Source organism: Perca fluviatilis, chromosome 8, assembly GCF_010015445.1.
Source record: "Perca fluviatilis chromosome 8, GENO_Pfluv_1.0, whole genome shotgun sequence".
Taxonomy (NCBI): Eukaryota; Metazoa; Chordata; class Actinopteri; order Perciformes; family Percidae; genus Perca; species Perca fluviatilis.
In genome coordinates, this window is record NC_053119.1 from 18728123 (window position 1) to 18743320 (window position 15198).

The following is a 15198-nucleotide window of genomic DNA, read 5'->3' on the forward strand; positions in this document are numbered from 1 at the left end:
TATGTAATCTCAAGTTTTTTTTTTGTTATATAACTGCATTACTGTCAGCATGGCCAGATTTGGTTGCCCAAGGGAAATAAAAGGCTGTTAGGCCCCTATTGATCACCACTGCCCACCCAACCTCCCTCATGAACCTCAGACTTGTGGGGGCCTGGGGCAGTTGGCACCCTAAAGTTTGACTGTCAGAAGTGAAAAGCTGATGGTGGTTTCACAATAGGATATGTTCTTTAAGGAATCGTGTCCTAAACAGAACCTGGATTAGTGCCCAAAAAAACTATTTGCAGCCTAATTCTGCAAACAGTTTATTCAAGGAAGTTTTCCAGAAAAAAACATTTCATTGTTATTGTTGAATGTACTTCAAATGCAAGAAATTTCTGATTTCATCACTATTTTTTTGTGAAACCTTACTATCGTTTACTATTTAGCAAGGAGGACATTGCAAACAATCCAAATTTGTACATCCTCATTATTAGGACATGTTTCTCAAACCTATAAGATGATGTTAAGGAAGTTTCTTGAAAAACATCAAAAGTGTTTGTTATTTTGTAAAATTACCAATAGGCTACCACAAATACACAAGAACAGACAACCATTAGTGTGCACTGTCGCATGTTTGCTTCAATCGATCTGTAAACAATCTCCAATAGTCGGAAATCAATACCCATTCTTTCTACTGATAATAACAACTAGCCTATGAAAGAAAGTCCCAATATAGCCTGGCATGAACAGAAAAGAAATATGATCACTATCAGGCAGATAAATATAGAAAGGACAAAACAAAACACGTTGTTCTGACTGGGGACAAACAATTGACAGCTTGTCAGAGCGAACAGAGTGCCCAATCATTCTGCTCTTTCGAGATGAGCTGCGACTCTTTGCCGTTTCAGCGATATGAATTTTGATTGGTCATCTCATCGACTGTTTCAATTGTGATTGGTGACTTTGCTTTGCGGAGTCGATTGTGATTGGACAAGTCGGTTTACTCCACGCCCTCCAACCAAGGGATTGAAAGAACAACAATTCCCCGTGGCTCCCCATGTACTAGCTATTTAACTAGCTTAGGGCTGTAAATTACAACATTTACTAACTGGATTTAGCTGCAGCATAAGGGAGTTTTTGTATTGTCGACTAATGCCAATTCAGCGACGGTAATGTTAGCTGCAACGAAAAAGTGTCAGTTATCTCAAAGACAGCATGTAAGTAGACACCATTAACAGAATATGAACGCCAGTCAGCTTTAACAGCAGACATTTAGTTATTTTGTAGTTATTGATATCCGAGTGTAAACTTTGTCTAACCGTTGGCCAGCGTTAGCCCCACTTGACTTAGCTAGCTGCGGACGACGGCCACCTTCGGTATGTTTCCTTTAGACTCGCCGTGGAACATCTCGTTTGCAGGTTGTGGCTTCCTCGGTATCTACCACATCGGTGTTGCCAGCTGTCTGAAGGAACAGGCTCCTTTCCTGGTGCAAAACGCCAGGCACATATATGGGGCATCAGCTGGAGCTCTCACTGCCACTGCTCTGGTCTCTGGAGTATGTCTTGGTAGGTATCTTTTGTTTTGGGTGTTTAAACATGTCCATGAAAGGAAGGATGCTAGAAAAAATACAACTAGGGTGTTTAAAAATGCTTGTGCTGTAAACTGCTAAAGAACAAGTTCAAATCTAGCTTTTTAAAGTTATGTCAAGTAGACTACTCATAGTAAACCGTAAACATACTCTATTGCAAGTAAAAGTACCACCAAATCGTAATGTATTGGTAGCCTACTCATTATGTAGAATCGCCCTTTTTTATTTTATTTTATTTTTTACAGTGGACTTTAAGGTTATATACTAGCAATGGATTGTTACTTTTGTTATAAGCAGCATTTTAATGCTGTAGCTTGACGAGGTGGAGCTCATTTTTATATACTGTAGAGTAGTTTAATCTGTAACAATGTAACACATGCTTTATATGTTCATCTGCAAAGTAACTATTAATAACATTGCCTCTTGATTTGTAGCAGAGTAAAAGAATAAAGTAGCATAAAATGGTAATAGTCAAGTAAAGTACCTCAAAACTTAGTTGCATTCCACCGCTGGTAGTTGCATGAACCATTGTCAAGGACCAATATGGCATCCTGATCATATCCATGTTAAAATGAATATGCCATACCAACGGAGCCCTTTTCAGTTCACTGGTTCTCTTCAAAGTGATAACCATCTTTTTCTCATAAAGACACATGTTTAAAGCTTACCTTACAAGAGGGAAAAAGTTTCATGGAAACATAATGTCCTCCTGAATGTTCTGTAACAATAAACAACTGTAGGCCATTATGTAATTCTTGCTTTTCCAAATGTAGTTGAGTACAATATCTAATCAAAAATCTACTTAATTAAAGCTGCAATGCCTGCTTTTATAATCTAGACAAAGTACAGTTCCATTAAGAACTTTATTTATCCCCAAATGTCCTACAGGATAAGAAGAGTTGAATTGTATCTTCATCCAATCATTTAGAGTAACAATCCGTCTCAATGTCTTCACAGGAGAGACTGGTGCAAGTATCATCAATGTTGCCAAAGAGGCGAGGAAGCGATTCCTCGGGCCCATGCATCCTTCCTTTAACCTGATGAAGATTGTGCGACACATGCTGCTGTGCACTCTGCCAGCTGATTGCCACCTTGAGGCCAACGGGCGGTTAGGAATCTCTCTTACCCGAGTGACAGATGGAGAAAATGTCCTGGTGTCGCACTTTAACAACAAGGAGGAGCTGGTGCAGGTGGGATTTGAGTCTGAGTATATTTCTCTTAATTATTAACCTATTATGAATAATGAAACCAGATGTCAGGATACAGTTGGTTTAATATCTCAACACTGATAATGTGACAGTATTGGGGGTGTCCATATATGGATTCATAAGCCATTTATATAGAAGAATATTTTGAGACATGATCTTTAATAATGTGGATATGAGGATTAGTCGATTGATTAATTAAGTCAATATATCAAGAGACAAAAACTCTGGTTTCAGCTTCTCATATGTTTTTTTGTTTTATGTCATTGTAAATTGAACATCTTTAAACAAATCAAATTACATCATTTTCACTATTGCCCAACATTTTATAGACAAAATAATCAATTAATTGGAAAAAGATTATCTGCAGATGAATCGATCTAATAATAGGCTGTGACTGTTAATTTGACTCAGCTGGTATGTAATGTCACTGTAATGCATCCTTTAAGAACAGAAAAAGTCAGCATTATGACATATAAGTTACATCATGACATTGTGATAACTAGTAATATATAGTTTTATGCTGTAATATCCACATAATATCAATATATTACCCAACTGTAATTCCACCTCCAACAATTTGTCAAAAACTTTTTGTTTCTTATATTATCTCTATTGTTTTTTATCTAGGCATGTGTCTGCAGTGCCTACATCCCAGTGTATTGTGGCCTCATTCCTCCCACACTGCAAGGAGTGGTGAGTAGATCAATATTATTCAGCATGTGGCACTGTCCTTATGTTGTCAATATTCTATATTTGATCTAATGAAAAGTAATGAACTTAATTACTTTCTTGGATTTTAAATTAAGGACTGTACATTAGGTATTGCTGTTGGAGAGGTGTAATGACCGGTCTACCTTGTGCTGTATTTCCTCTCATTGTGTTTTTTGTTGTTGTAACATTTGGCACTTTCTTCATCTGTACTGTAACTGCCCCGATCAGAGGCCTCCCTTCCTCAAGAAAGTGTTTGTTCTGAATGGCACATGTGTGGAAACAATGATTATACAATTCCTCAAGAGTGTTTGTCAGAGATCTCAAACTAAAGGGAAAGCAGAACTTGTATTTTGTATTTATTTTGCTGGTCATGTTTCTAGCGCAAAGGTTTTCATGGCAATTTAATTGAGTAATACCAGCGCTCCCACCCTCCCTCTGTGGCCTTTGTGACGGCTTTTAATGTGCCTGTGTGTGTACACGGCCAAAATGTGAGAGTGGCAGAGCCAGATGTGACCATCATGTTGGCACAGGCTTTAAGGTCGTTCTCTTCTCTCTGACTCTCAGTGGCTCAAATTCAGAAAAATGATGTCACTCTGGTCTTATCTGTTGACACACACACCATGCCTCCCACCTCACTGACAATCATTAACCAATACACAGGATATGATGTCACTATTATCATATTCTGTGTGATGTTTGCTCTGTGGCCAAATATGATTTACAGTCAACATTTTGAAAACATTGCTTCAAAGAAGTCTCTGTTTGTCCTGATGCTAATATTGATCTTTATTATTCAGCGATATGTTGACGGAGGAATCTCTGACAACCTGCCGCAGTATGAGCTGAAAAATACCATCACTGTGTCCCCGTTCTCCGGAGAGAGCGACATCTGCCCCCGAGACACTTCCACCAACATGCACGAGCTGCGGTTCACCAACACAAGCATCCAGTTCACTCTCACCAACCTCTACAGAATCTCCAGGGCACTTTTCCCTCCAGACCCAATGGTAGGTCACTTGATTACAACCTTCCTGATCCACACACACACACACACACACACACACACACACACACACACACACACACATAGATTAATTGAAAACAAATGAACTCAGTGGACTTCTTGTATGTGTTATGTTTCTGAGTGCAGATTATGAAGGCCATGTGTAAGCAGGGATATAAAGATGCTCTACACTTTTTAAAGAAGAATGGTAAGAAACAGTGGTTTATTTTTTTTCTAACCTCCAATGCATGTTATGCTCTGTTCGGGTCAGTGATAACAAGCCTAATTGATTTTGTGTCTGCTGGACAGAAGATACTAGTATGTACACACAGTATTGTCCTGATATGCTATCAGAACCTGTGCTTCCTGTGACCATTTCACCAAATCAATAGACTGCTTTTGCTTGTAATTAGACTTTTGTTACTCCTTACTCATTTGTTTGTTTATTTATTTATGGTATTACAACATCACCATTTACACGTGTTGATTATTATAAATTACTTGAATAATTTCCGTTTTCAGGACTGCTTCATTTCAACGGCCCTCACAGAGACAGGCCCCTGCTGGCTAATAGCAAAGACAAGGAGGATTATAAAGATGAGGAGGAGGACAATAACAATGATGAAGAGAAGGAAAAGCCACATGTGGAAGATGGAGCAGTGATGATTCATTTCAGTTCCTCAACAGAGGAGGAGTTCATTGAACACCTTCCACCCGCCCTGCACAAAGGTAACATAGAACAAATGAAAGGAAGTGCAAGAAGAATGAATAGTTGTGGCTTCAAATCTAGCCTTTTGTCACTGTCCTGCAAAAACCAATGGGCTAAGAAAAACAGCCCTGCATTAGCTTCGTGAAAAAAGCATTTTTCAAAAAAATCAAATTGGTTTTCAAATTTGGAAATGCACGGTACAAGGACAGCAACACTATGTACTAGGAATTACATGTTTATACTACCACTGACATCATCAATGACAACATCCACAGCGTGTTGTAGTGGTTTAGAGTTTTGAAAGGGATTTGGTTGAATTGGTTTTCATTCATTTCCATGTAAAAAGTAACAGACTTACAACTTGCATGAGTTAGATAACTCATCGTAAGAAAATGTTTTCCAAAGCCCAAGATAATGGGAAAGATATTCAGATATTCAGTTTACTGTCACAGAGGAATGAAGAAAGTATTCACATTTTGGGAGCTGGAATCAGAGAATTATTACTTCTTCATATATATATATATATATATATATATATATATATATATATATATATATATATATTATATATGCTACATGTAGGCTACATGTTTTAACATATGTCTCCTTAGCTCATGAATGGTGTTGCATAAAGCAGGTTTATTCTGTGAATAGTTAAGTACCATTTGCCTCCCTCTGCAGCTCTAGTTGAGGCCTGCATGGAGAGGAAGAGCCTGACGCAGTCGCTAAGCAACCTGCTTCCTGTCAGGATGGCCTCAGCCATGATGCTCCCCTACACTCTCCCTGTGGAGTCTGCTATGTCCTTGACTCTCAGGTACTGTATGACTTCATTAAAGCTGGTCCTATTCCCTCCTTAATTGATGTGCACTCAGAATAGTACTACAGTACAGTACAGTACTACTTCTGTATGTCTACTTGAGTCTTATGTTTGTAGTTGTGTACAGCAAAAGGCATTTTTTGTGACCAGAATTTTTAGAATGCTTTTATTGATTAATTGAATTGACTGACTATCCTGTAACACTAACACTGTTGTCCATAAATACATAAATACAAAACGCATGTGCTGATCGACTAACAGTGACATATCCCATGTATAGACTTCTGGAGTGGCTGCCAGATGTGCAAGAAGATGTGGGATGGATGCGAGAGCAGATATTAAAAATCCTACAGCATGTTCTTCGCCAGGCCTCTAAAAGCATTTCCCAGCAAGTATCTGCCAGGTAGGTGCAGTTACAAGGACATATAACTTAAAAAGATTCAAGACATTTCTGCTATATGTCTACAAAGACTGCAGCTACTTGTCTTTTTAAGGGATATTTTAACATCTAATCATGCCAGAATACATTAAACGTCAGGTCTGTACGCTCTGTGATGGCTCTAGCTGCTATCTACAGTATGTAAACCTGGCCGGGCACTTGGAGGCAGCAAAATCAAGTAGTGAACACATGACATATCATCAAGTTGATAAGTCAAACTTGTTAGCAAACTTTTGCTTATTGCACATCCAGCAGTTACAGAGCAACATTATCATTCATTTGGAGTCGTGTTTCTGTCCACCTGATATATGTCCAATACTCACTCTCTTTTAGCTCTGTTTTTGTTCTCTACCAGCTCTTAAGGTGAATATTTGGCTCTTTAGCTGCTAAATGCTCCACTATGTTCACCAGCTATAAGCTATCTGTGTCTGTCTGCTGTTTGGTGCTCAGCAGGCTGAGCAACCAAAACCATAGAGACCACAACAGTGAAGTTGAGGGCGGGACAAACAATGAGCTGAAACTCACTTTAAAGCTCTGTAAAGCAAGGGAGCTGCAGATTCGGGTGATAATTCTTTGTAGGTCCATCACTACGATGAACAAGTGACCCCTTTTACATTGTCTCACTGCCATTTGATACATACGCTATGTGACAATTCTGGGGCTGCAGCCTTCGGAGGCCACAGCCTTCAAAGATTACCTCGGCCGCAGCCTTCGAAGCCCACGAATGCTGAACCGAGCGGTCTCCAAAATTAGACGGTCTGGTCTGTAGAGCATTTCCTGTTTGCGTCAAAGCGCCTCTCGTGTCTCCGAGACCAGAGGAGAGCTCCAGTCAGCTCACAGCAGGGTCCTTGAGCATGACTGGCCGGCCAGATATCTAGCTACTCCCGCAGAGCTAGCTGGCGTCAGGCAGTTTATGGAGCTTCTACACTTGGAAGCAAATTTGGAGCAAATTTTTTATTTGCCATACATTTTCATAACACTGCATATATTCGACATCTACACAATTAATTTCTCGCCTAAAACATTGTCAGAAGTGAATTAAATAATGAAATAGCAGACGAAAATTGTATAAAAAAAAAAAAAGAAAGATTGCTGGGAATCCTAGGGCTGCGAAGGATATAGTTGGGTCCTCCGAATTCTGTAAAAGGGGACCGCTTTTGTGGACCACATTTGAAGAAGCCTTCAAAATTAAATTAAATGGGACAGCCTTCGTCGCGCCGGTGTGACGCAATCAGTCAACGAATGCAGCCTCCGAAGGCTGTGGCCTCCGAAGGCCGCAGCCCCTGAATTGGGACATACAGTGCCCTCCACAATTATTGGCACCCCTGTTTAAGATGGGGTCATGGACTTCTAAAAATTCTCCTTTTTTTTAAACAACATAGACCCCAAATGCAAAAAAAGAGAAAAATCCAACCTTTTATTTAAGTACATTACTTTGGTGGTAAAAAAAAAAATCACACATTTAGAAAAAAAAAACTTGAAATCATTTGTCCCACAATTATTGGCACCCCTGATGTTAATACTTTGTACAACCCCCTTTTGCCAACAAGACAGCACTTAATCTCCTTCTATAACATTTCACAAGATTGGAGAACACAGAGAGAGGGATCTTTGACCATTCTTCTTTGCACAATCTTTCTAGATCATCCAGAGTCCTGGGTCCTCTCTCATGCACTCTCCTCTTTAGCTCACCCCACAGGTTTTCGATTGGGTTGAGGTCTGGGGACTGAGATGGCCATGGGAGGACCTTGAGCTTGTGACTGCTGAACCATTTTTGTGTAGATTTTGCCACATGTTTAGGATCATTATCCTGCTGAAAGACCCAGTGACGACCCATCTTCAGCTTTCTGGCAGAGGCCATCAGGTTTTTATTTAAAATGTCCTGGTAGTTCAAAGCATTCATAATGCCATGCACCCTAACAAGGTTCCCAGGGCCTTTGGAAGAGAAACAGCCCCAAAGCATCACAGATCCTCCACCATACTTCACGGTGGTGAAGGTGCTTTTCGGCATACTCATCTTTTGTTTTACGCCAGACCCACTTAGAGTGTTTGTTGCCAAAAAGCTCAATCTTAGTCTCATCTGACCAAAGCACACGATCCCAGTTGAAGTCCCAGTGCCGCTTAGCAAACTCCAGACGTTTAAGTTTGTGAGTGTTAGTGAGAAAAGGCTTTTTCCTTGCATGCCTCCCAAACAGCTTGTTGGCATGTAGACAGCGTCTGATGTTTTTTTTGGAGACTTCGTGACCCCAAGATGCCACTCTTTGATGCAATTCTGTGACAGTGAGCTTAGGACTTTTTTTTACTTCTCTTACCATCCTCCTTACTGTGCGTTGTGGCAAGATAAACTTGGGACCTCTTCCAGCCTTGTTTGTCACTGTTCCAGTTGTTTTAAACTTCTTAATGATTCCTCTGACTGTAGATACGGGCAAGTTAAGGCCAGTGGCTATTTTCTTGTAGCCATTGCCTGATTCGACGGTCGCACCCATCTGCCTTACTTGAATTGTGTGTTCTCTTGTCTTTGCCATGTTGACAAATGGGTAAGAGAATTAGGACTCTGTGTCACGTCATATTTATACCCCAGGGAAACAGGAAGTCATGAATTACTATTTAAAAGTTCCTAGATACCCTGACCAACTTTAGCAACTACAGAAAAATATATTAAAAAAAAATCTATTAAATTTTTCAGCGGAATTGTTAGGGGTGCCAATAATTGTGGGACACATGATTTCAAGTTTTCTTTTTCTAAATGCAATTTTTTTTTTTTTACCACCAAGGTAATGTACTTAAATAAAAGTTTGGATTTTTCTCTTTTTTTGCATTTGAGTTCTATGTTGTTTAAAAAAAAAAGGAGAATTTTTAGAAGTCCATGACCCCATCTTAAACAGGGGTGCCAGTAATTGTGGAGGGCACTGTAGCTATAGTTACAAAGATACATATATTCGCTTTAATTACAATAAGTGAAATAGTTACAGCTGTCTGCTCTTTGACACTTCTTACTCTAGGTTTTCCTGGCAGCTGGAGCTGCACCACTACCAGTCACTCCCATCGCAGATCAGCTCAACCAGCCTGTTTCCCAGCTGGGTGAATGGGAGCAGTTCTTCAGTCCTGGATATCTTCATGCGTCTCAACCAGTACAAGAGGCAGCTGCTGTCTGGAGTGCTGTGTATCAACATGGACGTGCAAGGTTCCTTCAAATCTGGATCGATGTCCCCAGATAAGAGCCCTCCCTCGATCCACTCCCCTGAAGGCCTCACAATGGTTGTGGTTGATATTCTACCTGCTGCCAACTCAGAGAAGCCATCAGCAGCTCCTAAGAGCTTCTGACGGGTTTCTGCTGCAGATGCTTCGGCCCTAAGGTTCACACGTACTTATTCTATATCCAGGAACATTTTCGAATCATTTAAATCAGAAATTAACATATGTTTAAACCCTGGCATTTAGATGTTTTTAAGATGCCAGGAAGACATTCGAAATCTAATCAGCCATTTTGTACAGTGGTTGGAAATGGTAATAATGTAGCATATTTACACTTACTGTGTATTAAAAATGTTTTGACAAGTGCATGACACTAATAATAAGTCTTTAGCTACAGTATAATCAGGCAAGCCTATAAACACACTGTGTCTGTAGGTCTACAAAAGTGCTTTTAAACTTGTTCAAACATGAATTGCAGGGCGTTACAAACAAAAATGCACACTTGAAGTAGCATTGTTAAAATAGGCGAGTGTTTATGTTTTAGTGGAATTTAGTCAGACGAGTATTTAAGCTCAGTGTTACTCCTGTATCTGGTTATGAGCTCCCTTCTGACCAACAGTGGATGCACCAATCTGTTTGTTGCAAGTTGTTACTCCATTTATTTGATGCAAGTGTCAATGCAGTATTGTGAAAAAATACATAGTCTTTGTGTTCTAGGTTTATATGAATGTCAATGTCTTTAAAATTATTTATAAGGAAAATACCAATACTGCTCTGTTGTCCCAATCAAAGAAACATGTTTTTGTCTTGATTTACTAACATGTAAATTTCAACTCTTTAGATTTCCTTTTACATCTATATTGTATTGAATGTCTGCTTAAAATCACACATTTTACATTTTAATGCAAACAGTAAATAAGAAATTGATTATATTTTTATAATCCAAAAATCTGTTTAATATGAATTGCACTTTCTTAGGTAATAACCTACCTGTTTGAATGCTTTTCTTGTACAATATACTACAAGACATTATAACTGTTGTTGTGCCTTGAACTTCAATGAAATAATCGCCAAGTGAATTGTCAAAAGGGTTGCAGGGAATATTTATGTAATCACTAATTAAAATGGTATTGTTTATTAACATTAACTGCAGCTCATGTCATGTGTGTGTTTTCTTATTGCTGTGAACAACAATCATACTCCCATTACCCAGAAAAAGCTGTGACTTTCAGTGCACACAGAGCAGGGAACAGTACACAGCTGAAACATTAACCAAACATTGAATCAGGGACTTTTTGGGAAGCTTCCAAATGATTCCAGCAAAATAACTTGTGAGTGTAAAGCACAGGAATAATGTAGCTTTTTAATGTACTGCTGGACACGGTTTGACACTTAAAGGGGTGACGTAAGAACTGTGAAATCTGAAAATTGAGATTAGAGATAAAAATAAGATTTCCTGGTTCAATCGTCCTTAGAAAAACTAGGAGCTGTGATGATAAAAGCCACAACTGTAATATCCACTGGCAATTATTTTGGTTTTGTAAATATAGTTATAGATATTGGAAAGCTGTATAAGACAAGATGATATAAGATAAACCTTTATTGATGCCCAGAGTGGAAATATGGTTGTTACTGGAGCACAAGAACAGAAATAAGTACATATAATTAGATATATACAAAAGAAATAAGAGGTATAAAACTAAAATAAGAATAGAAGTAAAACTACATAAGACTTTGGTAATGTAAACTACAAAACCAACAATGTAAAAGTGACAGTGGTGTGTTCAATAGCAACATAGTCAGTGCTAAGTAATAATACTTAGTGTTTGTAAGTATATAGGTAATATGGAATTATAATATAGTATGTGAGTTTTTTTATTTTATATCATTGTAAACTGAACATGTTTGTTGGATTGTTGGTTGATTTAAAGAAAATGTTAACGAAAACATATTCACTATCGTCTGACATTTTATGGACAAAAACGATTCATGGGGGAAAAAATAATCTGCAGATGAATCGATAGTGACAAAAAATGTTAGTTGCAGCCCTAATAATAGGTAATAACAGTTCATTTGACTCAGCTACATCAATGTAATGTCACTGTAATGCATCCTTTAAGAACAGAAAAAGACATTGTGATACACACTGTAATATCCACATAATATCAATATATCACCTAACTGTAATTCCACCTCCAACAATTTGTCAAAAACTTTTTGTTTCTTATATTATCTCTATTGTTTTTTATCTAGGCATGTGTCTGCAGTGCCTACATCCCAGTGTATTTTGGCCTCATTCCTCCCACACTGCAAGGAGTGGTGAGTAGATCAATATTATTCAGTATGTGGCACTCTCCTTATGTTGTCAATATTCTATATTTGGTCTAATGAAAATAAATTAACTTAATTACTTTCTTGGATTTTAAATTAAGGACTGTACATTAGGTATTGCTGTTGGAGAGGTGTAATGACCGGTCTACCTTTTGCTGTATTTCCTCTCATTGTGTTTTTTGTTGTTGTAACATTTGGCACTTTCTTCATCTGTACTGTAACTGCCCCGATCAGAGGCCTCCCTTCCTCAAGAAAGTGTTTGTTCTGAATGGCACATGTGTGGAAACAATGATTATACAATTCCTCAAGAGTGTTTGTCAGAGATCTCAAACTAAAGGGAAAGCAGAACTTGTATTTTGTATTTATTTTGCTGGTCATGTTTCTAGCGCAAAGGTTTTCATAGCAATTTAATTGAGTAATACCAGCGCTCCCACCCTCCCTCTGTGGCCTTTGTGACGGCTTTTAATTTGCCTGTGTGTGTACACGGCCAAAATGTGAGAGTGGCAGAGCCAGATGTGACCACCATGTTGGTACAGGCTTTAAGGTCGTTCTCTTGTCTCTGACTCTCAGTGGCTCAAATTCAGAAAAATGATGTCACTCTGGTCTTATCTGTTGACACACACACCATGCCTCCCACCTCACTGACAATCATTAACCAATACACAGGATATGATGTCACTATTATCATATTCTGTGTGATTTTTGCTCTGTGGCCAAATATGATTTACAGTCAACATTTTGAAAACATTGCTTCAAAGAAGTCTCTGTTTGTCCTGATGCTAATATTGATCTTTATTATTCAGCGATATGTTGACGGAGGAATCTCAGAATAAGAATCACCTTGAATGGCCAAGTAATTGTAAACACATACAAAGCATTTGACTCTGGCTTTTTGTTGCTCTCATACACAGAAATAGACATACGACTAAAAACAAGGACAACAAAGCTGAACAATATTTGGGTAACACTTTATAATAATGGTACATGAATTATCATGAATTCATGCATGACTTAATGCATAAAAAAGCATGAATTCATTCATGTAGCACTGTGTGAACTATCAGAATCAGATTTATTGGCCAAGTATACTTACATACACAAGGAATTTGACTTTGGTAGGTAATAACTCTCTATACATAGACAAATAGAAATATAGACACATACTGTACAATAGAGACAACAATATACATATAGGCACATATCAACATAATATACAAAATACAAATATACAAATAAGACATAATATCAAGACAAGTACACATGGAGTGGGATGTAGAGTGCAAAAAGTAATAGTGCAAAGTAGTGTGCAAGATGCATATTGGAATGATAAGTATGTAATGTGTAGAGATATACCATGATTAATAGTATCTCATACATGACTTAATGCAGGAACAATACGTTAATTAATGCATCAATTAAGGTATTTCATTGATCATGATTTCTGATTTATTAATGATGTTCATGTCTTCTTCATAGGTAAATCTGTAGTTAAAGTGACAGGCTAAAGAAACTGAATTGTAGTATTGTAATCATGACTAACTAAACATTACTTCTTCATTACTTCATGTTTGTGGCCCTTCAAATAAAGGGCTGACCTGGTCCATCTTTAACATTGAGAAGATATGATTAATGGTGGCATATGCCCCAATCTTTGTGACACCACAAATAAAAACAAATGGTAAGACATTTCTTGTGTTCAGACACTTAGAAGTTAGTAAAAAGTAAAATTTATAAATATCCTACTTGGCTGAGCATTGTTAGACATTATTGTTTAAGAGCCTTATGTCGTTGTGAATAAAGCAACTATAAACATGCATCTGCAGTATACTGTATTTTGTGTAAATGTAGTGATCTCACTATCATTTTCCAACCCACTCCTTTAATTCTTAATACATTTAATTTTATGCCACCATTAATCATACCTTTTTTTATCAATGTTAAAGATGGACCATGTCAGCACTTAATTTGAAGGGCCACAAACATGATGAAGTAATGAAGTAGTAATGTTTAGTTAACAATTATTAAAAAAAATTAGAATATGTGTACACTGCTGTGACTGGTCAGTTTTTTTGAAGAAGACATGAACATCAATAATATATCAGAAGTCATGATTATACAAATACCTAAATTGATGCATTAATGAATGTATTGTTCCTGCATTACGTCATGCATACTAGTAATGCTTCTACATTACTGATAGTTTATTAAGTACTACATGAATGAATGCATGGTTTTTCATGCATGAATTCATGATAATTCATGTACCATTATTATAAAGTGTTACCAACATTTGAATACTAAGTACAGATAAAAGTTTGTATATAAAAAAGTGTATATATATATGTATATATACATATGCATACACATACTTACACATACACACATGTTAACCAACAGCTGTGAGGATTGTAAACAGTAAAACAATAGGCCCATGCAAAAGTGCAAAATGCAAATGGTTCTGGAATAAATAATTTTTAATTTAACAGGTTGCTTATATATAGAGGTAGGTGGATATGACAGTATATACCATGTATATATTGAAAGATATTTACATGTTTCACTGAAAACACTGAAAAAATTATAATTTATTTGAACGGTGGATGGTTGATGTTACAGGGTGCACTGGGATTTATGGACACTATGGATTGGTCTCCCTGACAACCTGTCGCAGTATGAGCTAATAAAAATACCATCACTGTGTCCCCGTTCTCCGGAGAGAGCGACATCTGCCCCCGAGACACTTCCACCAACATGCACGAGCTGCGGTTCACCAACACAAGCATCCAGTTCACTCTCACCAACCTCTACAGAATCTCCAGGGCACTTTTCCCTCCAGACCCAATGGTAGGTCACTTGATTACAACCTTCCTGATCCACACATCACACACACACAGAAGAATGGTAAGAAACAGTGGTTTACTTTTTTTCTAACCTCCAATGCATGTTATATGTTCGGGTCAGAAATAACAAGCTTAATTGATTTTGTGTCTGCTGGCCAGAAGGTAGGCTACTAGTACTGTATGTACAGTGTACACACAGTATCATCCTGATATGCTATCAGAACCTGTGCTTCCTGCACATTACCAAATCAATAGACTGCTTTTGCTTGTGATTAGACTTTTGTTCCTCCTTACTCATTTGTTTATTAATGTTTTGGCAATTTGTAAGCACATATTCAACATAGTATTACAACATCACCATTTACAAATGTGTTGATT

General features: G+C 37.8%; 1 protein-coding gene across 1 annotated transcript; it reads left to right on the forward strand.

The window, feature by feature from the left end:
- The first annotated feature begins 979 nt into the window (after positions 1 to 979).
- On the forward strand, positions 980 to 10799 carry pnpla2 (patatin-like phospholipase domain containing 2). Its single transcript, XM_039809528.1, has 9 exons — positions 980 to 1544; positions 2525 to 2757; positions 3403 to 3468; positions 4284 to 4493; positions 4637 to 4697; positions 5012 to 5218; positions 5880 to 6012; positions 6296 to 6418; positions 9457 to 10799. The coding sequence occupies exons 1-9, from the start codon at positions 1358 to 1360 to the stop codon at positions 9776 to 9778; spliced, it is 1542 nt and encodes a 513-aa protein (XP_039665462.1). The 5' UTR covers positions 980 to 1357; the 3' UTR covers positions 9779 to 10799.
- The last annotated feature ends 4399 nt before the right edge of the window (positions 10800 to 15198 follow it).